The following is a 24188-nucleotide window of genomic DNA, read 5'->3' as shown; positions in this document are numbered from 1 at the left end:
CTGAGTAAAATCAACAGTCAGTGGTTTCAGAATGTGAATCTTTTCTACTGCCCTCCAAGCTGTTTTTCCCCTGAATTGAAAAGGTTCTGTTGCTAAAATTTTAATCAGTAGCCTCATGATTTTAAGGTTTTATTTATTTACTCATTCATTTATTTATTACTTATTTTATTTTTTCAAGTAATGCTGCACCCAACATGGGGTTTGAGCTCACAACCAAGAGTTGCATGCTCTGCGCCCCATGATTTTAAGGTTTTAAAAGCACCGCTGCATATACAGATGTTAAATAGTTCTGTGTTTTACCATTTTGTTTTCATTTTTAAATAAAAGGGGTATGCAAAAATTACAGGGTTTCCCTCAGTCCCAAAATATGTAATACTTTTTAAAATATGGGTTTTATATTTGAGAGCTATTGACATTCATTTAGGTACCTAAAATAATTCTAGAGAATTTTAACTACCAAAGGTTGGTTTACTCAGTGTTTATTAGTAGTAAGTATGTTTTATTATATTCTAGAATTTTGGAACTGGCGGTCTTACTAATCAGAGTATCAGTTCACTAGATCTTTCTGTTTAATTAATAGCCATGTCTGTCTACTCAGTAACTTCAGGGAGTTCCTTTGGTATTCATTGAAGTAGACCTGAAAGCCTAGATCTGGCTTAGGGGGTGGGACATGAACAGGGATGCTGCCTATGACTGAGGGAAGGTGTTTTCTGGCACCAGCTGTCATGATTACACGGGCTGGTGAATGAGACTTCATACACACATGGTAGCAAGCATATCATGTTCACTCAACAACTGTGTACACTGGATATTGTTATTGTTCCCCCTGCACTCATGAGAAAACTGAGGTGCAAATAGTGAGCTTGTCCTGGGTATCCTCTTAGTAAATATCTGGGCTGGGGTTTGAACCCTGGTGACCCCAAAGCCTCCCTTCTTCCCATTAAGCATCATTGCCTCTTCACCGTTGCAGGACCTGAAGGTTGTCCGCTCACGGACTTTCCTACCATCTGCTGCCTCCCAGAGGATATTGATTTCAGGTGGATTACAGGTGGGGAACAGAGCTGTTGGATCACTCAGAGACAGCCAGGCAAACAGCCTGTTCTTATTTCAGCCAACAGATACTAAGGTGTGGGATGAAGGAGAGATTGACAGAAGTCTGTCTCACCGTGTTGGCCTCTGTCAGTATTGTGGACTTGCCTGGTCCCATGGCTGCAGTAATATTCTGTACATGCTGTTTCAACAGCTGAAAGTATTGCCCACGTCCTACATCGTGCTCATAAGATCATTTTTATGACTTCTTCATCCTACTCCTTTGTAACTGCTAAACTTTTCCTCTGATACTGATTCCTATGTTTGTCGGGAAACATTCTCATCTCAGGCTAGTGTTGTTAGTCCCTCATGTGTTTAACTAGAGTGCAGAGTGGGTTTTTCTTCCCTATCAAATGTAGATAGAATTTTCCTGTGCTCACATGTATCTGGTTAACCAGTGCTTCCTGACTTCTGCCGTCTTTATGAGCCTCACTAGAGTACCATGCACACTCAGTTGTGAGGTCTAGAATTCTCCTTCTCTTATTTTCCTGCCTCTGGGAGCTATACTTGCTTGAGTCTTCAAATCCAGTCAGCTAGAGACAGATACAGCTACTGTCTTGGTATACCAGCTTTGGGAATTGACGTAATTCTTAGAAATGTAAAACCCAGGCACCTCAAAACACAAAACCCGATCTGATATACAGATTGTCCATTTGCAGTCTGGATGAGCTGCCTTGTGAGTGGCAGACTGAGATTTGGAGTCTTTGAGTTAGCTACTTGTGTCCCCAGAGTCTTTTCAGTCACACTTCAGTTGTGATTAAATGAAGCAGAGCCATGGCTTTTCTTACAATCGAATGCTCTGGAATCTAGATACTTAGGTTAGCATTACCGGTCCGGAATGTGAGACCTGAACATGTATTTCTCTCTCTCTCTCTCCTTCTCTCTGTGTGTCTCTCTTCCTATATATACATAAAGCATTAGCCCTGTGAGTATAGTAGTGAATGTAATACAGTAATGAGTATAGATGAGTCTCTTGCCCTGTTGGGGCTACATCCTAATCGGGAGACAGTAATACTAACAATGCACACTTGAATGCTTCCTGTGTGTCAGATCCTTGTTTCTAGGCATTTTACATGCATCGACCGTGTGAGGTGGTACTGTTGTTAGCCTTATTATTTCAGAAGTGGGAACTGAGGGCAGAGAAGTTAAGAAATCTTCGCGAGCTTACACAGCCAGTAAGTGGCGGGGCTGGAATTTGAACTCCAGCATTCTGGCTCCAGAGTCTGTGCTCTGACAGGGGTGATAAGAGCCTTGAAGGGAAAGAAAACCGAGGGTGGCTTGAGAGAGCTGGGAGTAGGGGCTACTCTGAATAGTGTGTGCAGGGAAACCAATCTCAAAATTTAGAGGTGAAATTTGACTTAGAACTTATTCCTAAAATACGGAGTCAGACACTCAGTCTAGCTGGGTTAAGTTTGTTCTGGACAGAGTAAAGAGCAAGTCTAAAGGCTGTATTGGGTGTGTTTGTGGACAGAAGGGAGGCTAGTGGACCTGGGACGGCAGGGCAGAGAGACGCTGGGGGCTAGACTGGGAAGGGCCCCGCCGGCTATGGCCGGGATTTCAGATTTTATTCTAGGGACCGTGGGAAGCCATTGGTGGGAAATAAGCGGGGGCAGGACATGGGTTGACTATATTTTTGTGGAGAACAAGTTATAAAGAGTTTGAGGGTAGAAGCAGGGAGACAAGACTAGGGGAAGATTAAGAGTCCTGTTTTGGACAAGTTAGGTTGGAGTGGCCCTTTGGTATCTTTGTTTTCTTCTTTACCAAAATGTAAATGAAATACTTTAATGCTTAAAGAAAATGATGATAAACTTTGTTTTATCCCTCTCTCCCTACCACCTGTGACGTCACCTTGCCCAGAGCATCCCTCCGCCCTCCTACTTAATGCTGTGACTTGCCTCCCCACCTCCTTGTGTGTCCAGTCCCCTATCCATAGCCCTTCTCGCCTGCCGTAAATCAGTAAATCAGTAATTTACTGATTTCTCCTGCTGACTGCCAGGCCCCTCTGCTAGGACCTGTCACTTCTGTTTGCAGGCAAATTGCAGAGCCTTTGAGAGTTTGGATTGTCCCCTCTACCGCAGTAAGTGTCATGTCTACTGAAATGGCACCATTTTGAAAAGTAAAAACTAATGAATGTATGTAATTTGAAGCATAATTTTCCTTTGTCTAAATTTGTTTTTGACATTTTTTTGGTTTATGGCTATTAAGACTTTTTCATAATTTCCCCTTTAAGGTATCATCTGGAATTTCTAAAGACTTCAGAGGTTTTTTTTTTTTTTTGCATATTAACATAGTGCTAGCAGTATTGAGAAATAAATTATATATGTGAGAAATTATTTTTTAATGTATTTTTGAAACTAGTTGTAGTTGTGACAGAGATAGAAATATTAGTTATTTGTCATAAACAATACAAATCCTATGAGCAAGAAGCGGTTTGGTGCTGTAGAATGCTCATGGGCCTGGCTGGGGCCCCTAGGTGTGTGTCCAGCAATCATGGCTACTCCTTCTGTGCGCGCACCGTCTGCCAAACACTGCTGAACGCTCCCCAAACAGCATTTCGGATTCTTGCGACACCCCTCAAGGTTACCATCAGCACATCTGGTTGATAGAGGAGAAAACAGAGCCAGAGAGAAGATCCTTGTCCGGGATCACACCGTTGGTGAGCAGCGTGGTCTGACTCGAGACACACGCTAGGCCACTGCTGTCCGCCAGTGATTCCCTGTGCGCCCAGAGTCCTCTCTTCTGCGTCTCAAGTTTCCCACTTGTAAAACGAAGGGGTCAGAGTTAAGGGGTCTCCTGCAGAGACCTTTACAATACTAGTCCGAAGGCTGCAAGGTCCTCACGCCTGCTCTCCTGCCTACTAACTCCTCAGTTGAACGCACTTAGGGAGCACCTCCTGTGCGCCCGATGGCAGGGTAAGATGCCGTTAGACCACAGAAATTCATAAAGCAGGCTGGACTGTGTTCCTCTCATAGCTATAGACTTCAGGCCCATGCGACCAGGGCCCTGTGCTTGCGCTGAACCTTGCCTGTCATACTCTAACGCCAGAAGGGAGCTGCATCCTGTCTGATTTCTTATAGAATGAAATGCCGTTTGGTCCTTCAAGGGCAGGAACTCCACGGTTTTTGGCAGCAAGGAAATACTGGCTGCGAAGTAGAGCCAATATGGATTTAAAGAAATATTCCGTTTTAATCAGCCAGTACCGATTTAAAGAAATACTCAGTTATAAACGATTTTGATATGAACAGAATCATTTTGGAGGAGAGCCTTTGAGGGGCTCATTTAACCCAATACATTCTCAACTCTTGCCATCTCTACTTAGGGTAAGACAGTCTCTTAGAACCTACATCTTATCACCTATAAAATCAGGATAGGGCCACCCTACTGAAACACTTAACAGAATATATATTAAAATATAAAACTATAAACAGATGTTTGATATCCTCATGCTGCTGGAAATCCAGTATGCTGTGTACTCTGTTCATTTTATACCTTCAGTGATGCTTATTATTTATGTTCTTAATGGTGTTATATTTAAATTTTTTTAATAAATTAAACTTAAAAAATACATATGTATGAACTCTCCTGGCCATCTCAGTCCTCCCTCTACCCAGATCCTTCTCACTTCTTACAAGGAAGCCACCATTTTAAGTTTCTTCTATATTCTTCTTTAATTTCTTTATGCAAATACAAATATTTTTCTTATCCCTCCTCTTCTCCCCTAAAGGCACCATCCGTACATCTTTCTTCGTATTTTTTCACTTGACAATATATGCTTATTTTTTTTTTAAAGATTTTATTTGACACAGAGCTAGAGAGAGAAAGAGACAGAGAGCAAGCACAAGCAGAGAGAACGGCAGGCAGGGGAGAAGCAGGCTCCCTGCTGAGCAGGTAGCCCGATGTGGGGCTCAATCCCAGGACCCGGGATCATGACCTGAGCCGAAGGCAGCCGCTTAACCGACTGAGCCACCCAACCGACTGAGCCACCCAGGTGCCCGACAGTATATCCTTATTTTTGTGAACACTAAACCATCTAAAAACTTGGGTGCTCGTAATTACTTGGTAGCATAAAGGGGTTTCATTCCCCATCAGATGGCATAATTACTTTTCAGAGAGTACACCTTTGGCAGAATTTTACTTATGCTTGTGATTTTAAATACTTCCTGACTAGCTCCAAAGAGGACAGCCTGGCCCTGTTTTCAGAAGTCCCAGAGTTAATAAAGTAGCTCACAGCTCGACCTTTGCGTGTGCAGAATATCTATGTCTTAGCACGCTCAGCACTTGTGTCCTTCTCAGTCTGTTAGCCCTGGGTGACTATTATCTTCAAAGTTTCCTTTTATCATTTGTCTTCCACGGGAACCAATTACTTCACGAATAAGAACATTTAGTCACCAACCATTAAATTCTGAAAAAGCTGTTTGTTTTTGTGGTATTTTTAATCTCCCTTACTTACAACCCTGCCAAACTTCCCCACCTCCTCCCTCCTGCCAGAAAAATAAACAGAAATCCAACTCACTTACTTTTAGCAAGCCTTGCTTCTGGAATGAAATTCAGAAAGAGTTTTGTTTCAGTAAAACAGCAAGTTTTGAAAGACTCCATAACTTCAGTAAAAATATAGTGAAAAATAAAAATCATATAATAAATGAAGGACAGGAATAGTATCACGAAGGAGCAAAAATAGAGAAAGTGGTTGGCACTGTCAGAGGATAAAGTTGACTTTTGCTCTTGATTTTGTGTGGTGGCTCAGGGCATGTGGCTTAGGACGTGTAGATCAGTAAGTGCAGTGGAGACTCCTACGGAGTGGCCGTTACTTGTTAAATTGTGAGGCACAGTATATAAAATTACTCCTCCCACATTCCTCTTTTGAAATCTGAAGTGCAGTTTCCTTTGTGGAATTTCTTCTTGAAAAGCACTTGTTTGGGACTGGTCATCTTGGGTTTGTGAGTTAAGCCCCACATTGGGGGTAGGGATTACTTAAAAATAAAATCTTTGGAAAAAAGACAGAAAAGCAGTTGTTTGAGAGGAAACTGATTGATATGAGCTCACGTGCCATCTGAAAGTACTGGATGTCACTACAGTTTTTCTGGACAGAAGCAAATTTTGTGAAATGAGTCTTGGAGGATGATTTTGTTTTTCTTCACCATTCATCCACTTCACAGATCTTTATTGAGGGGCTGTTAGGTGCTAAATGGTGGGAAGAGAGCACTGGTGCTTCCTGCCCTTGGCCTGTGCCCCCCTTTCGACTTCTTGTGTGGCATTCGAGGGATGAGCTTGGCACTTGGAGCGAGTGGGCTTGGGTTCACGGCTTGAGTTGGCCCTTTATTTATCTTGCAACTTCAGGGGCTTGAAACTGAGTCAACTTTTCACCTGCAAATGGGGAACTCACAGTTATTCACGTGGACTAATGTGGGTGGAAACATGGTACTTTGTGGGGCCCTTTGTCACACTCTTATAAGGTCCTGTACAGGGCTCTCTTCTGGATCCCTTGCACTGGCTAGATGCATTCTTCTCACCTGGAGTGAGAAGCATTAGGTGTGGAGTTTGGGAGTCATAGAAGTGATAATGATTTCTCTATCCCATTTTCTCATTTTTTTCCCCATGGTGCTCTTGGCTGCGTTGTCTCATTTGAGTCATTAGGTTAGGAAGATATTCTTACTTTATGGATGAGGACTTCGTCGTTGTTGAAGTTATACGGTGGAAGGAGTGGGGCTAACCACTGACGCTGGGCCCAGTGGCCTGTCCACTGCCCAGTACTGACCCTGACACTGGAGGGTCCTGTTAGTGCATGAAGACCGTTTGATGAGAAGCAGTTAAGGAGGGCAGTCTCTAAACCATAGTCTTGTTTTCAAATTTTTGCTCTTCCACTTATGGCTGTGCATCCTTAAATAAGCAACTGAACTCTCTGTAATAGAGATTAGGAAGCTATAGTTTAGGGGCGCCTGGGTGGCTCAGTAGGTTAAGCATCTGCCTTCGGCTCAGGTCATGATCCTGGGGTCCTGGGATCAAGTCCCACATGGGGCTCCCTGCTCAGTGGGAAGTCTCCTCCCTCTGCCTCTTTCCTGCCCGCCCCCGCCCCTCCCCCGCGCCCCGACTCATGCTCTCAATAAATAAATAAAATCTTAAAAAAAAAAAGCTATAGTTAAAAGAACAACATCAGGTATATGACTGTATGTAAACACGAAATAAACTGAGGAAGATTTAGGCTGGGGACTTGTTAACGAACCATTCACCATCAGGGAGAGAGGAGGAAAGAGGACCCACCCAGATCATCATTTCCTGACTAAAAGGAGCATAAGGGTGGGTGACAAATCTGGGAAGCATTGCTTTGACTAAATTTTACTTTTTACTTTTTCTTTCTTTTCTGCTTTGATCTGTGCTAGGACATATGGTGAGGGGTAGTGTGTCACGTAGTTAGGAGCAGACGCTGGGGCCAGGCAGCTGGAGTTCAGATGCAGCAACCTTATGCTGGCTGCTGAACTGCTTTATGCCTCAGTTATCTTATCTGTGGGAAAAAATGAGTTAATACATATACAATTGAGTGTTTTTATTTTTATTTACTTATTAAAAGATTTATTTATTAGAGAGGGCATGCACACACACAAGAAGGGGGAGTGGCAGAGGGAAAGTGAGACAAGCAGACTCCCTGCTGAACGGGGACCCCCCCCCCCCTACGCAGGACTCTATCCCAGGACCCTGAAGTCATGACAGCTGAAATCAAGAGTCAGACGCTCAACTGACTGAGCCACCCAGGCGCCCCTACAATTGAGTTTTAAATCAGCACTTTACACATAGTAAGCAGTGATTATTTTAAAGGGGACTTTTGAGCAGTTTCATCTGCAAGAGAACATCTGGAGACACAGGAATAGAAATGATCCGATCAGAGTAATTAAAGGCTTTTACTTAACTTTGAGGTCCCAAGTAGGCCAACAGTCAGCCTGAACCTGTGAAGAAGAATCTTAAACATAAGGTGGGTGTTTGTCCATTAGGGGAAGTGGAGAACGAGGCTAGTAATGTGAGCCGTGAGGGGTATAACTCATTATGGTTGTGTTCTGTTTAATTTGGGAGAGAGCTCTAATGTTGGACTCCCTCCTGCCAGGAGATACTAGGGACTCCTCTTTCGTTGACTGGCATAGCAACCCAGTTGCTAACAGTTCATCATGAATTTCTGGCTGGAGTTTTCATGTCTCTTTTGCTTTTCCACCTGAGGCGCTGGACAGGGCGTGGACGGTCTCTGCAGCACTGGGCCCTGTCCTTCGCCTGAGCTTATCCATCAGTGTCAGCTTCTCCTGTTGAAAAGCTTGTCACTCTTTCCAGCAAAGACTCCACATTTTTTAAAGCTTTTCCCCCAGTTTTATTGAGGTAGTTGAGTACAATTGACAAAATTGTAATATATTTAAAGTGTACAGTCTGATGATTTGATAAGCATATACACTGTGAAATGATTCTCACAATCAAGTTAACACGTTCATCACTTCTCGTAACTACATTTTTTGTTTTGTTTTGGGTGAGTCTGCCATTTATTTCATTGAGTGTGTCCTGATGATGCAGTTTGGTTCTGGGTGGAAACCTCATGGAGCCCTTCCAGAGAAGTTAGGATGTCCCTTGTAGCGGGTAGCCTACTGCAGGAACAAAGTCTTTCTTGAGTCCCTACTCTCCCAGGGCTTATTTACAAAAATGAGTTAGAGATTGAGTGTCCTGTTCTCTGTGGGCCCACAGACTGGTGATGGAGCGAACATACACACAGATGTCTGATCCTGTTGGAAAATGGCTGAAGAGAGGTCAGAGTAAAATACCTCAGAACACAGCAGGCCTGGGGCGCCTGGGTGGCTCAGATGGTTAAGCGTCTGCCTTCGGCTCAGGTCATGATCCCAGGGTCCTGGGATTGAGTCCCGCATCGGGCTCCCTGCTCCTTGGGAGCCTGCTTCTCCCTCTGCCTCTCTCTCTCTCTCTGTCTCTCATGAATAAATAAATAAAATCTTAAAAAAAAAAAAATTAAAAAACAAAACAAAACACAGCAGGCCAAGCACCAAGCTCAGGGGCTTGGGGACGCTTCATAGAGCAGGATATATTTAGATCTTGAGAATGAGCAGGGCTGAAAGGTTTGGAAGAGAGAACAGTTCAGGTAGGGCATTAAAAGCTCCTTAAGCACCTTCCTGCTGGGTGCCAGGCAGCAAGCGTGAAAGCAGGGACATTGACCGCTCACTCACCGTGCTGGCTCTGCTGCTCTCTGAAGGCTCAGTAGATGTTCGTTCACCAGGTGACTGCCACCTGTCCCGTGCACCTGGAAGCAACTGCTTCGCTGTGAAAGCATCTCTCCTGTGAAGCTTTCCGGACAATCCTCTATATTAGTTTCTTGGGGCCGCCAGGACAAAGTATCATAGCCTGGGTGGCTCATACAACAGAAATTCTTTGTGTCTCAGTTCTGGAGGCCAAAAATGCAAGATCACGGCATCAGTAGGGTTGATTCCTTCTGAGGCCATGACGATGAATCTGTTCCAGGCCTTTCCACCAGTTGCTGGTAACTTTCTGGTAATCGTTGGTGTTCCTTGGCTTGTAGATGCGTCATCTCAGCTGACTTCTACCTTCATCTTCACATGGCCTTCTCCATGTATTTGTGTCTGTATCTAAATGTTCTTTTTTTTTTTTTTTAAGATTTTATTTATTTCTTTGACAGAGAGAGACACACAGCGAGGGAGGGAACACAAGCAGGGGGAGTGAGAGAGGGAGAAGCAGGCTTCCCGTGGAGCAGGGAGCTCGATGCGGGGCTCGATCCCAGGACCCTGGGATCATGACCTGAGCCGAAGGCAGACGCTTAACGACTGAGCCACCCAGGCGCCCCTAAATGTTCTCTTTTTATAAGGACGCCGGTCATATTGGATGAGGGGCCCATACTGTTCCAGTATGACCTCATTTTAACTAATTACATCTTCAGTGATCCTGTTCCAAATAAGATGTATTTTGGGGGAACACAGTTCAACCCATAACACCCTCACTCTGCTCTTTCTGCCTCCCACCATCAGACACTTTTCCCTTGCTGATACGTAAGTGGGTTTCTGTCATGGCAGCAAGACTATTTGATTACATTTATTTGTCTATCATCTACTCATTTTGCAACTTTTTATCTCCAGGGCCTTGCACATAATGGGGAAGCAGTAGTGGAGATCTGTTAAGCACCAGGAGATAATAGAGGTAAAGGAAGGTAGCACAGAGGTCACTTCTCTTATTCTCCTACTGACTCCAAAGGCTGTCTGGAGTTGGGTATCAGGTGGCCAAGGACACCAGCAAAAACTACCACTTTTATGACTGAGCATTTTTGATACCTTCTTGTTTATTTTCTTTGGAGCAATAATTCATTATTACCTGGCAGTCATGGTTTCTGAGAAATGTTTTAAGAATATTTAGAAACTGATATGACCCTCTGGGTCTTCTAGCAGACACTTGATCCAGAGGATTTTGTTAATGTCCACTTCTTGTTTCAGCCTTTGGTTTGAGTGTTCTGCCTTTAGGGATTCAGAAGTAAGTCAAGTGAATGGCTGGAATAGTTAGCCATTAGCAAAATGTTTGTGCTGGAAGGGAGATGTGAAGAAGTAATTGAATCGGCCCACAAGCTTTAGAATGAGCTCATAGATATTTTAGAGAAACGAAAATTTGTCTAGTTTCTGATCTAAGGTTTAGTTACACATTGGGATGGATCATCCTGGGGTTAGAATAACTTTGGTAAGAAAGAATATTCCAGGACACACTTTGTTATTTCCAGATCAGTAAATAACATACAAGGCACAGTGGTGTCTTGTGGGACATTAGACAAGGGATGTTAATCTTAAAATATCCTTTCATCCCATTTTCAGTGGTTTCTGTGTGAAAGAACTTGCTGAAATGTGTTCATCTGAAGGCAGGCATGGACCAGCTTATGTAAGGTCTTGAGGTGCTTTATTCTAAGAACAGGGAAAATTATGGAGCCTTTCAGACAGCACAGAATAGACAGAATACTATGGTGAATCCTGCTTTATCCTTTATCCGGCTTCAACATTATTAGCGCGTGGCCCGTCTTGTTTGTTTTGTGTAATCCGTACTCCCCCCCCCCCCTCCCCGCCCCGAGAAGCTTTAGGTAATTTATTATTTCATCTATAAGTATTTCTGCATGTATCTTATATATCTAATATAACTATAATAATATCACACCTAAAACTTGTTAATAATAATTCCTTAATGCCATCCAGGTCTGGTTGGTGTTCAGATGTCTGTCTCAAATGTCATTATTAGATTTAGATCAGGACTCAGCCACAGTCCTTTTATTAGCCATCAGGTTTTAAGCAGGGGAGTGAGTGCTGACACCAGGCATAACCTTGAAACTCCCTGGTCTCTCTGGGGGAATGGGTTGGTGAGGGGGTTGTTGGGAGACAAGGAGTAGAGAAACTAATTAGGAGGCTGTTGTGTGTCCAGGAGTGACGTGGGCAGGGTGGATGTGAGATGTCATGTGGACAGGCCAAGCTCAGTTGTCAGGGTTCATCCAGACCTTTGGGTTCTTTTGAGTGTGTGTATGTTTATTTGAAAGGATTGTTCCCAAGGTTCCTTTGATTTAGGTAGCAACATATTAAGATTAGTGAAATCTTAAAATTTTTACACGGGTAAAATTATAGTGGCTTGATGGAGATAGAGAAACACTGATCTGCACTTCTCTTTAATCAATTTATTCAGCTTTAGTACAGCTCATTTGCCATTGTGTCATCTTGTCTGTGTGTCATAATTATAGTAGTGGTAAGATTACAGAATAGAATAGGAAATTTTATAGTTTTTCACTTAAATGTTATAATCTCTTATGTATGTTATGCCAAAGATCTTTATAACTTCAGAATATTGCATTGAGCAGATTTTAATATTGATTTTGTGACCAGTAGTGTACTGTTAGACGTTTACAACTAGTGGGCTTGTTACTACCTTTCATATTACTATATTATTATTTTTTAAAGATTTATTTATTAGGGAGTGAGCGAGCATGGGGGGAGGGGGAGAGCGGGAGAGAGAGAGAATCTCTAGCAGACTCCCCGCTGAGTGTGGAGCCTGAATCAGGGCTCAGTCTCATGACCCCTAGATCATGACCTGAACTGAAATCAAGAGTTGGGGGGCGCCTGGGTGGCTCATTCGGTTAAGTGTCTGCCTTTGGCTCAGGTCATGATCCCAGAGTCCTGGGATCGAGTCCTGCATCAGGCTCCCTGCTCAGTGGGAGTCTGCTTCTCCCTCTCCTCCCCGCTTATTCTCTCTCTCGCTATCTCTGTCTCTCTCTCAAATAAATAAATAAAATCTTTAAAAAAAAAAAAAGAGTTGGATGCCTAACTGCACCACCCAGGCGCCCCAATACCTTTTAAATTATTTTAAAAATACTCTAATGTTGCCAGAATTTTTCTTTACATCTGTATTTTCCCATTTCTTTTTTAAAAATTTGGATTAAGGGGCACCTGAGTGGCTCAGTCGGTTAAGCGTCTGCCTTCGGCTCAGGTCATGATCCCAGGGCCCTGGGATCGAGCCCCGCATCGGGCTTACTGCACAGCGGGGAGTCTGCTTCTCCCTCTTCCTCTGCCTGCCATTCTGACTATCTGTGCTCTCTATCTCTCTGTCAAATAAATAAATAAAATCTTTAAAAAAAAATTTGGATTAAGTAATAACTTATTTGTAGAGATCTTTCTAGAAAAATTTGCTGTCTTAACATGCTCTTAAAAACTAGGGTAATGAGGGGCGCCTGGGTGGCTCGGTCGTTAAGCGTCTGCCTTTGGCTCAGGTCATGATCTTCAGGTCCTGGGATCGAGCCCCGCTCGGCGGGGAGTCTGCTTCTCCCTCTGCCTCTCCCCACTGCTTCTACTCTCTCTCTCTCTCTGTATCTCTCTGTCTCAAATGAGTAAATTAAAAAGAAAAAAACAAACTAGGGTAATGAAAGTTGAAGGCATAATTGACAAAAACTAAGTACAGGTTTGTGCTATAAAAATGGAATGATGTTTTTTCTTGATTACTGGGCTCAGAATATGTGTATTTTGATTTAAGTTTATAGACTTCCTTGTTGAAGGAAGGAACACGTGTATATCTAGTCTGCAGTCTTCATCTTATCCCATTTGCACGGCAGCTGTCATAAGAGCGGTCTCTGCCTTATCTCATTTTTCAGAGATCCCGTGAGTCAGCTCTGGGACAAGAAATGGCTACCATTGCCTCTACATTGTTGCCCAGGTCCTTATTCACTGGTGAAAATAGCTTCAGATGGGGACTCATTTAGTGATAGAGAAATAACAATGCTGTATATTCTTCTCCTTTTCTTGTTTTTCAGACATTGAAGTAGAACTTTTGTGTCATCGGCTCAGAACGTTCAGCTTCTTTTACATCTGATGAAGAAATGTCAGACAACCATTGTTTTGTTCTTTGTGTCATTCTTTTAGAACAAACTAGATTAAAGTGAACAGATTAAACTAAAAATTTAAAGGATACATTTAGAGAAGAGTAAGTTTTAAAGACTACATTCAGGTTCTTGGTTTATTTATTCTGCGTTGACTTTTAGTCCCTGATTATTTTCATACTTCGTCTTTGAGTCCTTGAAATAGTGTCACTTTAAGCATACTGTTATTTCTATCATATCTTTAGGTTTCAGAAGAGCAATATCCAAATTGATTTGTCTTAAAAAAAGGGGGGGTTTCCTCCAACTGATTCTTTGGCTGTTGGTACCATAAGATATTTTTATATAAACTCTTCTTTAGAGCCTTGCTATTCCCGTTGTGGTCCAAGTTCAGTGACATTGGTGAGACTTGGGAGCTCATGAGACCTGCACAATCTCAGGCCCTTGATTTCATCCCTTCTCATCCCTTTGGGGCCATTGTTCCCCGCATTGCAGCTTCTGCCCCAGCCCCTGTCCTCCTCACTATTTACAGTATGGCTTCGAGGTTAAGAACAAAAGCTCTGCTGCCAGATGGCCAGCAGTTTGAATCCTAGCCCTGCTGCTTCAGAGCTGACTGACCTGAGTCCCCTCATCTGTCAAGTGAGGAAAACAGTAGTGGATCCACACACATGGAGGCAGAGGATCGGGACACGTGAGAGCCGATGGCTTCTCCCTCCCCTCATCACCATTGTTTCAGCACTCTTGCAGTGTGAACTGCAGGCTGGGGGCTTCCCAGCTTAAAGTCATTATCTTACTCATGTCTCATGATTTTGTGCATCGGGAATGTAGGCAGCCTCAGCTGCTTGGCTCTTGTGTTCTTTGTGGCATCCACTGAGGCCGCGTGATGGTTTTCAAGTTTCTTTTTTTTTTCATTGTGATTGTAATGATTAAGTTATAAGAGTTCTTTATACATTCTGGATGTAGATCTCTTCAAAGATACATGATTTTCAAATATTTCCTCCCATTCTGTAGCTGTCTCTTTACTTACGTGTCCTTTGACGCACAGACATTTTTAATTTTGAGGAAGTGCAATTTATCTTTTTTTTCTTCCTTTTGCTTGTCCTCTTGTGATGTCATATAGAACTGCCTGACCTGAAGTCTCATAGATTTACTCCTGTGTTTTCTTCTAAGAATTTTATGGATTTTGCTGTTCTGTTTAGGCCTGTGCCCCATTTGGAATGAATTTTTATATGCTGGGTAAGGAAAGGGCTCTGATTGCGTTTGAGTTGCTCATTTAATCAACTCTTTAAAATCTCTTCCTTGCTCACCCTGTGTGGCCTGAGGAACTGTTGTTGACTCACCATTACAACTCTGCGTGTGGCTCCTGAGTCTCTCTCACCTTGTCTCTTCATCCTTCCCTTCTTGTTCTTAAATGATTCAAAAAGTGTTTATTTGTATACTGCTAAGGGTGGGGGACTGCCGCAGGTGCTGGTTCTGCTCCTTCTCACTGGGTGTTCCGCTAGCCAGTTTCTCTCCTCTCCGGCCTTAGCTGCTGTCTCTGTGCTGATGACTTCTGAACCAACCCCCTTTCCTTCTCAGTGAGTCTGTAAGCCCAACTTCCCCAAGGTGAGCAGAGTGTCTGATCACTTTTTATGCCTGGCCCAGTGGCGAGACATAATAGATGCTCAGTAAATACTTCATATATATAGTTAGAGCTGTCAGCAATAGAAATGAAACTCTTTGTATGCTTAGTGAAGGATGCTCTTTAGAGATTTAGTAGTTAAAGATGAATATAATTTAGTATTTGAACATCATTTCAAATAAAAGAGTGGGATTAAAAAGAGTGTAAGTAGCCATAATAACAGACCTTTAAATTTGAGTCATTTGGGCATCTTTTAGGTTAGTCACAAATTAGGGCGTGTTGACATTTTCAGTACCTGCTGTTCTTTCAACTGAAAAGATCTGATGAGGAGCATTTCCCATCTGCATGAATACAGATGTGGGAGCAGCTGCTTTCTTATTGATCTGTTTGGAGAATCCTTTGCAAAATCACTACTGACACATTTTTGGGAAAATATCATAAATCAGATTTCTCCAGAAATGAACTGTGTTGCTGTTGGTAGGTCCTGTCTGTTTGGGACAGCATCATGACTTAAACTATCTTGTCAAAATTCAATATCTCGGGGCACCTGGGTGGCTCAGTCGGTTAAGCACCTGCTTTCGGCTCAGGTCATGATCCGGGGTCCTGGGATCGAGCCCCACATGGGGCTCCCTGCTCAGTGGAGAGCCTGCTTCTCCTTCTGCCTCTGCCACTCCCCCTGCTCGTGTACTCTCTCTCTCTCTGACAAATAAATAAAATCTTTTTAAAAATTTCAGTATCTAGTTCTTTTTCAGTTTGACAGAGGACATAAAAGCTTTGTGAGCTTGTTCTCCTGTTGTCTACCCAAGAACAATGGCGAGGACGAAAAATGCCATTGGTCAGTAGAAGGGTGGGAGATGGCTGATGAGCCATGTGCCTCCGAGGTCACAAAGAAGCCTCGCACGTCATGGCTCCAACTCAGTCACTCATAATGTTCTCACGCTGAAGATTGTGTTTGTCAGGCTGATGTGCTTGTGATGAAATGCTATTGGACATTGATTCAAACACAAGACTTTCTTGTATTTTGATTCTGTAGGAACCAAGAAAGAGTGTGCAATGAATGGTGACACTCGGGCCGCCGTGGTGACCTCACCACCCCCGACCACAGCCCCTCACAAGGAGCGGTACTTCGACAGGGTGGATGAGAACAATCCAGAGTATTTGCGAGAGAGGAACATGGCACCAGACCTTCGCCAGGACTTCAATATGATGGAGCAGAAGAAGAGGGTGTCCATGATCCTCCAGAGTCCTGTAAGAGAAACCTTCTCTCTGTATAAGGGTCTTCTTCCTTCTCTGATACTTCAGCTCTTAGCTCTGTTATGTGTGCCAGAGTCCCTGCATTCCCACCTTGGAAGTCTGTGCCTCGTGTGTATGTGCATGGGAAGAATTCTGTTCAGTTCAAGTTATCAGGCAGAATAAATGAGAGATCTTCAGTGTCATAAAGGAGAGGAGGTGCTTGCTTCTCCTTTTTACCCTCTCACTACTTCTCCAGAGAGTCACTTTATTTTGGGACCCTTTAAAAATAACTCTTCCCTCCAGACCGCCTCGCTTGGTGCCAGGCACTTGGTAGGCCTTAACAGGACCTCATCATTGATTGGTTTTACCTTTAGTGACACCAGCAATTTTTTTTTTAAGATTTTATTTATTCATTTGAGAGAGACAGAGAGAGAACATGAGCAGGGGAGAGAGGCAGAGGCAGAGGGAGAAGCACACTTCCTGCTGAGCAGGGAGCGTGACGTGGGGCTTGATCCCAGGACTCTAGGATCACGACCTGAGCTGAAGGCAGACGTCTAACGACTGAGCCACCCAGGTGCCCCGTGACATGAGCACTTTAAGCCACAAGCATGCCCACTGTCTTCTGTTTGCGTCCTTACATAAAGGAGTTCTGTCTCCATCGCTTCCTCATGTTGGTGCTTGCTGCCCTTGTATGTGCTTTATTCTTTTTTTCCCTTCTAATATTGTTTTGTTCCCTTAAAACTTCGGGGTGTCATTTGGCAGATATTCATTGAATTTTTTTATTTTTATTATTTATTTATTTATTTATTTATTTTTTAAAAGATTTTATTTATTTGACAGAGAGAGACACAGCGAGAGGGGAACACAAGCAGGGGGAGTGGGAGAGGGAGAAGCAAGCTTCCCGCCGAGCAGGGAGCCCGATGCGGGGCTCAATCCCAGGACCCTGGGATCATGACCCGAACCGAAGGCAGACACTTAACGACTGAGCCACCCAGGCGCCCCCATTGAATTTTTTTAATGTTTGATTATCTTTTATACGCTGTTCAGAGAACCTGGAGAGTTAGCAGTGAACAGGACAAATAAGCCCTCTAACTCTAATAGGTTTTGTTTGGTTATTATTACTCTTTGCATATTGTGGAAGTATAACTTAGGAATGTGTGCAGATCTTACGTGTACCGCTTGGTGAATTTTGACATGTGCATAACACCTGTGTAAGCACCTGGGTCAAGTCTCAGACTTCACACCCTTCTCAAAGGAGGTGTAACAAGAAACAACAAACAGAAGCTCAGTACAGGAAGCAGTGGGGTGATTAGATTGAGTGGTGGTTGGAAGCGGCCTCTCTGAGGAAGGGAGGTTTCACCTGAATCTGAATGAGCGGAAGGAGCCGGCCATGCAGGGATGGGGGGAGCAGTGTTCCAGTTGAGGGGCAGCTAGTGAAATCCGTAGTTTAGGGATGAGCTGGATGGGCTTGGAGAGTCACAAGGCACCAGTGTGGTCTGAGCACAGGAGGCGTCAGGGAGGGGGCAGGTCCTGGAAGGCTCTGTAGGCTCGGGTCAGGAGTTTGTTTTGCATTCAGAGTAGAGAGTCATCAGAGGGCTGCAGACAGGAATGGCACTATTCAGTTTTATTTTATTTTCTTAGAGCGTGTGAGCAGAGGGTAGGGGGTGGGGGGCGCAGCGTGAGCAAGAGAATCTTAAGCAGGCTCCACACCGAGCTGGAGCTGGACTTGGGGCTCAATCTCATGACCCTGAGATCATGACCTGAGCTGAAATCAAGAGTCAGATGTTTAACTGACTGAGCCACCCAGGTGCCCCTGGCACAATTTAGTTTTTAAAGAACTCATTCTGGGTTTGGTATAGAAAGAGTATTATAGGGGTGCCTGGCTAGCTCGGTTTGTAGAGTATGTGACTGTTAATCTCAGGGTTGTGAGTTCAAGCCCCACTTTGGGTGTGGAGCCTACTTAAAAAAAAAAGAAAAAGTATTGTATGGGGCAAGAGAGAAAGCCGTCTTCCAAGCAGGAGGTTGCAGTAAATTTTTGAATTTTATTTTGAGGGTAGGATCAGTAGGACTTGCTGATGGGTGGCAAGGAAGAGGTAAGAGGAAGAAAGAAATCAGGGAACATCTAGACTTTTGGCTTGAGCAGTTTCCTATGTAAAAGCCACAAGAAATGAAGTAAACATCACTGGGGGCAGAGTGCAGAAAGTCAGCTTACGGCACCTAGTGTGTCTGGGTGCTGTACGGGCCCCCAGCCACAGGTCGTCTAGGACACACATAGTCAGCATCATTGGTCACGGATCTGAATAAGCTGAAAGACCAGAAAGCCTGGGATTGCTTCCTAGTAAGGTACTGGTGCTGGAATCTTGGTTTTAGGAGCATAAGAGTTGAGCCACTGCAGGCAGTGGGAAGGCCCACCCTGTGGGCACAGATGCCGATGGTTGGGTAGATGCTGGAGGGAGCTCGAGAGAGTTTTCTTCAGGTTGATCCTCTGTTCTCGGAATCGTAAGTGGGGTCACCTGCTGAGAACGGGCCCGGGGAGGTGTGAGGAGAGAGAAGGTGTGAGAGTAGGTGAGGGGATGGTCTGTCCTTGGGTTAGTGTGAAGGGCATACTCAGGTTAGGGTCATGAATTTATAGTGAGATGACACAGCATGGTCTCCTCGTCCCCCCTCCCCCTGCTCCAGCCACTTTCAGCCGCATGAGTAGAAAGAGTGAAGGGTTGAATTTAACCAGGGTTGGGGGTTTTGCCAGGTGAAATGGTAGAGAGTTGCAGGTGTGAGCAACGGAATGATTATAATGTTAAACCAAGGCTCTAAGCTGGGTGAGGGAGGTCAGGACGCAGGGAAGGTAAGGGATGGTGGACAGGTGTTGGGGTCACGGTGGGGTTGAAGAAATCGTGAGCTGGATGCTAGTAGGGGGTGTTTGGGGAACCCATGCTTGGGGCACAGTTTACTAGGCAAGAGCATGTCTAGGACATGCTCATGCACATGGGATGCCCGGGTGAGTTGGAGGACAGGGTAATTGGAGGAGAGGCAGGCAGTTCGCTGAGAGGTGAGGGTGTGGATGTTGAACCATTGGGAGTTGGTACCAAGGTAGCACACAGGGTCACTGGCCGGTGACTGCTTGCTGGAGCTAGACTCTGGGGTCTGGATGGGTGGCTCCAGGCCCTCACTGGCCACTGCTGCACTCAGCTCCTTACTGCACATGTAGGTCATCAGGGATGCTGTGGGTACGGAGGGCTTCTTGCACCCTGTCTTTCTTTTTGTGTGTTACATGCTAAGCTTTAAGTTCCGTGATGGCAAGGACCATTTTTTCTAGCTGCGTGTCTTCAGTGCTTAGAACAGCACCTCTTACTTATGTACGTGTGCTGAGTTATATGGTGTACATACATGGTACATGCATGTTAAATTGAGCTTCCCATAGATACATCTGCGGTTTTGGAAACCGTGGAAGTAGATGGTTTGATTTTTCAGATTGAGGGCCCGTGAGGATGGGGCTCGTTTTATGCAACTCTTGCCTCCTCTGTGCCCAGCGTACTCTGTGACCTTTAGTGAGGCTCTCTGCATCTGTCTGTATCCCTTTATCCTGTGTCTGCATATCTGTCTATATCATTGCCTTCGGTGTTGATAACAGAGATGGCTGAGAAACTGTGTTTTGTTGATTGATTTCTTTTTTTTTTTTTTTAAAGATTTTTTATTTATTTATTTGACAGAGAGAGACATAGTGAGAGCAGGAACACAAGCAGGGGGAGTGGGAGAGGGAGAAGCAGGCTTCCCGCCGAGCAGGGAGCCCAATGCGGGGCTCGATCCCAGGACCCTGGGATCATGACCAGAACCGAAGGCAGACGCCTAACGACTGAGCCACCCAGGCGCCCGATTGACTTCTTCTTGGCAGTCAAAGCCCGTCAGCTTTCTCCTCCCTCCTTCACTCCCACAGAATATGATTTGTGACATCATTTGTCATATGGTAAACAGGGGTTCCTCTGGCAGCTCTTGGTTCCTTACATTGTTTTATACCATTGTATTAAATGTCATACATGTGTTGCTTGCTTCCTGCAAGTGATAGCTATGCTCAGACTGTCCCTGGGCATTATATCTCTTCAGCTTTTCATTCAAGCAGTGAAAAACTAGAAGTTTAATATAGAATCATCCAGAAACCCTCAGAGTGTTTATAATCAGATGTGGATGTTCATTCAGTGAGCTCAATTTTCATGTTAAATAGTATTTATTTGATAAGATATTTCTTTATAGGATATGTGAAAAATTACTTCAATGCGGTTTGGGAAAGCAAAGCTATAAATTAACCTGTATTGTTTCAGTAGTGACTTTATATTAAATCACCATCAACCCAACTTAATCCTTTTGCCTAATTTAGGATCTTTTTAAAAAAATTAGGATTATTTGATAAAGGATTGTTTTAGGATCTCTTTTTCAACTTTTAAAAAGTAACTAAGAGAATCTATTTTAAAAAAACCATTTTGAAGAAAATACTGAAGTACAAAGTAGAACATGAAAATTGCTAATAATTCCATCACTAAGATAATTATAGTGAACATTTGGATGTATTTACTTTAGTCTTCTATGTTTAGATACGTATTCACTCTTACAAAACACTGATTCTGTTGATTTACAACCATTTCACAATCAAAAATATATCAAGAGCAATTTTATGTCATTTAATTTTTCTAAGCCTTTCATGTTGACCATGTGCATAGAATTCCATTGTAAGGTGGATTTGTGTGTGTGTAACCAGTTTTCTGCAGTTTCATATGTCAACTGTTACCTGCTTACCTTTTTGTCAGTCCTTCTGGCATGAACATCCATATGAATTCATCTTTTAGCATATCCCTGATTCTTTCTTTCGAAAAGATTATTAGCGATAGAATGAGTGTTCAGATTTTTCAGCATTCGTGTTGTTTACTTTTCTAGAAATAATGTAGCAATTGATGCTCCGAGTGGTAATATATGAGAATATCCATTTACTATTCCAGCCCTGGATGAAAACAAGCAAAAAGGCAGTCTGTGTGGATAGCGTCCCACTGTGGATAGCGTCCCAAGGCGTGGATAGCGTCTCACTGTTTCGATTTGCCTTTTATTAGGCTTTCTGTGAAGAGTTGGAATCGATGATACAGGAACAGTTTAAGAAGGGGAAGAACCCCACAGGCCTGTTGGCGCTACAGCAGATGGCGGACTTCATGACTGCGAACGTGCCGAACGTCTACCCCGCAGCTCCGCAAGGGGGGATGGCGGCCTTGAACATGAGTGAGTACTTCCTGACTCTGGTACAGATTCCACCATTTTGTGGGTTTACATTTCCTGTTCTCACGTGAGATAGATCAGTGTACATTGTAATACATAGAACTGAGTTTTTTGAAAATTAATGTATTAGTTATAGTGAAAGATAGGCTGTAAGTGTGAAAATGTCTTCAATGTAGAGGGCTCCTTTTTTTTTTTTTTTTTAAAGATTTTATTTATTTATTTGACAGAGACATAGCGAGAGAGGGAACACAAGCAGGGGGAGTGGGAGAGAGAGAAGCAGGCTCCCCGAGGAGCAAGGAGCCCGATGCGGGGCTCGATCCCAGGACCCCGGGACCATGACCCGAGCCGAAGGCAGACGCCCAATGACTGAGCCACCCAGGCGCCCGAGGGCTCCCTTTTTAAAATTTTTTTATTTTTTCTTAAAGATTTTATTATTAGAGAGCATGCGCACAGAGGGAGAGAGGGAGAGGGAGAAGCAGCTTCCTGCTGAGCAGGGAGCCCGATGTGGGACTCGATCTTGGGACCCTGGGATCATGACCTGAGCCGAAGGCTGGCGCTTCACCGACAGAGCCAGACGCGCCGAGATGGCGCCCTTTTTTATGAGCCAACAAGACCCTTTGTGAACTAAAACTAATCAGAAACAGTGCTTGTGGAGTAGCACATTAATTTTGCCTGAACTTATTTCAGCCAGGCCAGCATCTATCCACCATTCCTTACTGCTGCTTGCAAGTTGGTGAGAAACATAGAAATTCCAAAAGCAAGCTGGGGGGAGAATTTGGATGGGTGAACATGAGCAAATAATGGTTAGCTGTGCAGAGGTGGAGGAGCTTTGCCGTGGCTGTTGAATTTGTAAACGTTAACATGACAGGGTGAACCCAGGGTAGCTACTCTGACCTACTGTGTACTGCGTCCTGGACCGATACCTGACAGTTGCAGTTGGATAGTCAGCTTCTGATGGGCCAGCATATGCCAGTGGTTTCTGTTAGGTCACCAGGCATTTGCTATTTCCCTGTCAGTTCCATGGTATTCTTAGAAGTTGACTGAGACCCACCAGAGTGATGCCTTGTTAATGTCCAGCAAATGATGAGAATAACATTTAATTTACTAGCTCAAACTTTTACTCTGAAGTCAAACTGTAATCAGGTTTTCTTGCATTCACACAATTCTTAATGGATTCTAGTGCTGTCTCGTATGAATTAGATAAAAGGATGATGTAATGTATTTACTTGCATATTATCTTCTAATTAGAGAAAAGGAAATTTTATGGCAGTAATGCCACACCAAAAAAAGAGGAAGAAATCTAATTAATTTTAATTATATCTAATAGTATGTTTCTTCAAGATACAAATTTTAAAAACAAATTATTACAACCTTTGTTGTAAAATATATGTAGATGGCATAGAACAAATGATATGTAACTTACACATGATATTAAGGTGTACACTTTATAACTCCCACCCGGGTTAAGAAAGAAATTAAGGGTATTGATTGCTTGCATCTCCCCTATCATCCTCTCGGAAGGAAATGCTATCTTTTTTAAAGATTGTATTTTATTTTTAAAATTTATTTATTTTTTATTTTTTTAAAAGATTTTATTTATTTATTTGACAGAGACACAGCGAGAGAGGGAACACAAGCAGGGTGAGTGGGAGAGGGAGAAGCAGGCTTCCTGCTGAGCAGGGAGCCTGACGTGGGGCTCGATCCCAGGACCCTGGGATCATGACCTGAGCTGAAGGCAGACGCATAACCAACTGAGCCACCTAGGCGCCCCAAATTTATTTATTTTTAATAGATTTTATTTATTTATTTGAGAGAGAGAGCATGAGCAGGCGGAGGGGCAGAGGGAGAAACAGGCTCCCCACTGAGCAGGGAGCCTGACATTGCGGGGCTCGATCCCAAGAATGTGAGATCATCACCTGAGTTGAAGTCAGATGCTTAACGGACTGAGCCACCCAGGCGTTGTTAGCAGCCATTGATACTCAATACGTAGATCCATTAATTTTATTTTTAAGTAATCTCTACACCCAACGTGGGGTTCAAACTTACAACCTGGAGATCAGGAGTTACATGTTCCACCAAATGAGCCAGCTAAGCATCCCAGGAAACTCCATCTTGACTTGTAACTACTGCCTTGCTTTTCTTCATGGTTTCATTACCCAAATGGTCATCCCTAAATATTGGGGTTTAGTTTTTGTCTATTTTTAGTACTATCTCTTTAGCCTTTTTCAGGCTATAGTTTAACCCTTTATCTCTCTTTTTTTCCCTCCTTACACTTTCTTTTTTTTTTTTTTTTAACATTTATTTATATTTAGAGAGGGATGGGTGTACTTGTACGGGCAGGGAGAAAGGCAGAGGGAGAAGGAGGGAGAGGGAGGGAGAGGGAGAGAATCTCAAGCAGACTCCCTGCTGAGCGCAGAGCCTAATGTAGGGCTTAGTCTCACGACCCAGAGATCATGACCTGAGCTGAAACCTAGAGTCCGAGGCCAAACCGAGTAAGCCACCCAGGCGCCCCAAACCCATTTTCTTTAAACTTAATGTGTAAGGAGGAAGGGTGCCTCGGTGGCTAGGTCAGTTGAATGTCTGACTCTTGATTTCGGCTCAGGTCATGATCTCAGAATT

General features: G+C 43.7%; 1 protein-coding gene across 5 annotated transcripts in view; it reads left to right on the top strand.

Moving 5' to 3' along the window:
- The window catches only part of ADD1 (adducin 1), an 89661-nt gene that overhangs the window by 28671 nt on the left and 36802 nt on the right, over nt 1-24188 (top strand). Inside the window, exons 1-4 of one of the 5 annotated variants that reach the window (XM_035005433.1) lie at nt 484-1048; nt 13400-13569; nt 16117-16331; nt 21410-21572. In XM_035005433.1, coding sequence (XP_034861324.1) covers nt 16137-16331; nt 21410-21572 — 358 coding nt within the window. In that variant the 5' untranslated portion in view covers nt 484-1048; nt 13400-13569; nt 16117-16136. Of the gene's footprint in view, nt 1-483; nt 1049-13399; nt 13570-16042; nt 16332-21409; nt 21573-24188 lie in introns of those variants that run through there. The other 4 variants (XM_035005434.1, XM_035005436.1, XM_035005435.1 and 1 more) reach the window with 4 other exon arrangements.

The sequence above is a fragment of the Mirounga leonina genome, unplaced genomic scaffold (assembly GCF_011800145.1).
Source record: "Mirounga leonina isolate KUSES-001 unplaced genomic scaffold, KU_Mleo_1.0 Mir_129, whole genome shotgun sequence".
In the NCBI taxonomy this organism is placed as follows: Eukaryota; Metazoa; Chordata; class Mammalia; order Carnivora; family Phocidae; genus Mirounga; species Mirounga leonina.
The sequence above is the reverse complement of the archived record's forward strand: the minus strand, read 5'-3'. Positions and strand labels throughout refer to the sequence as shown.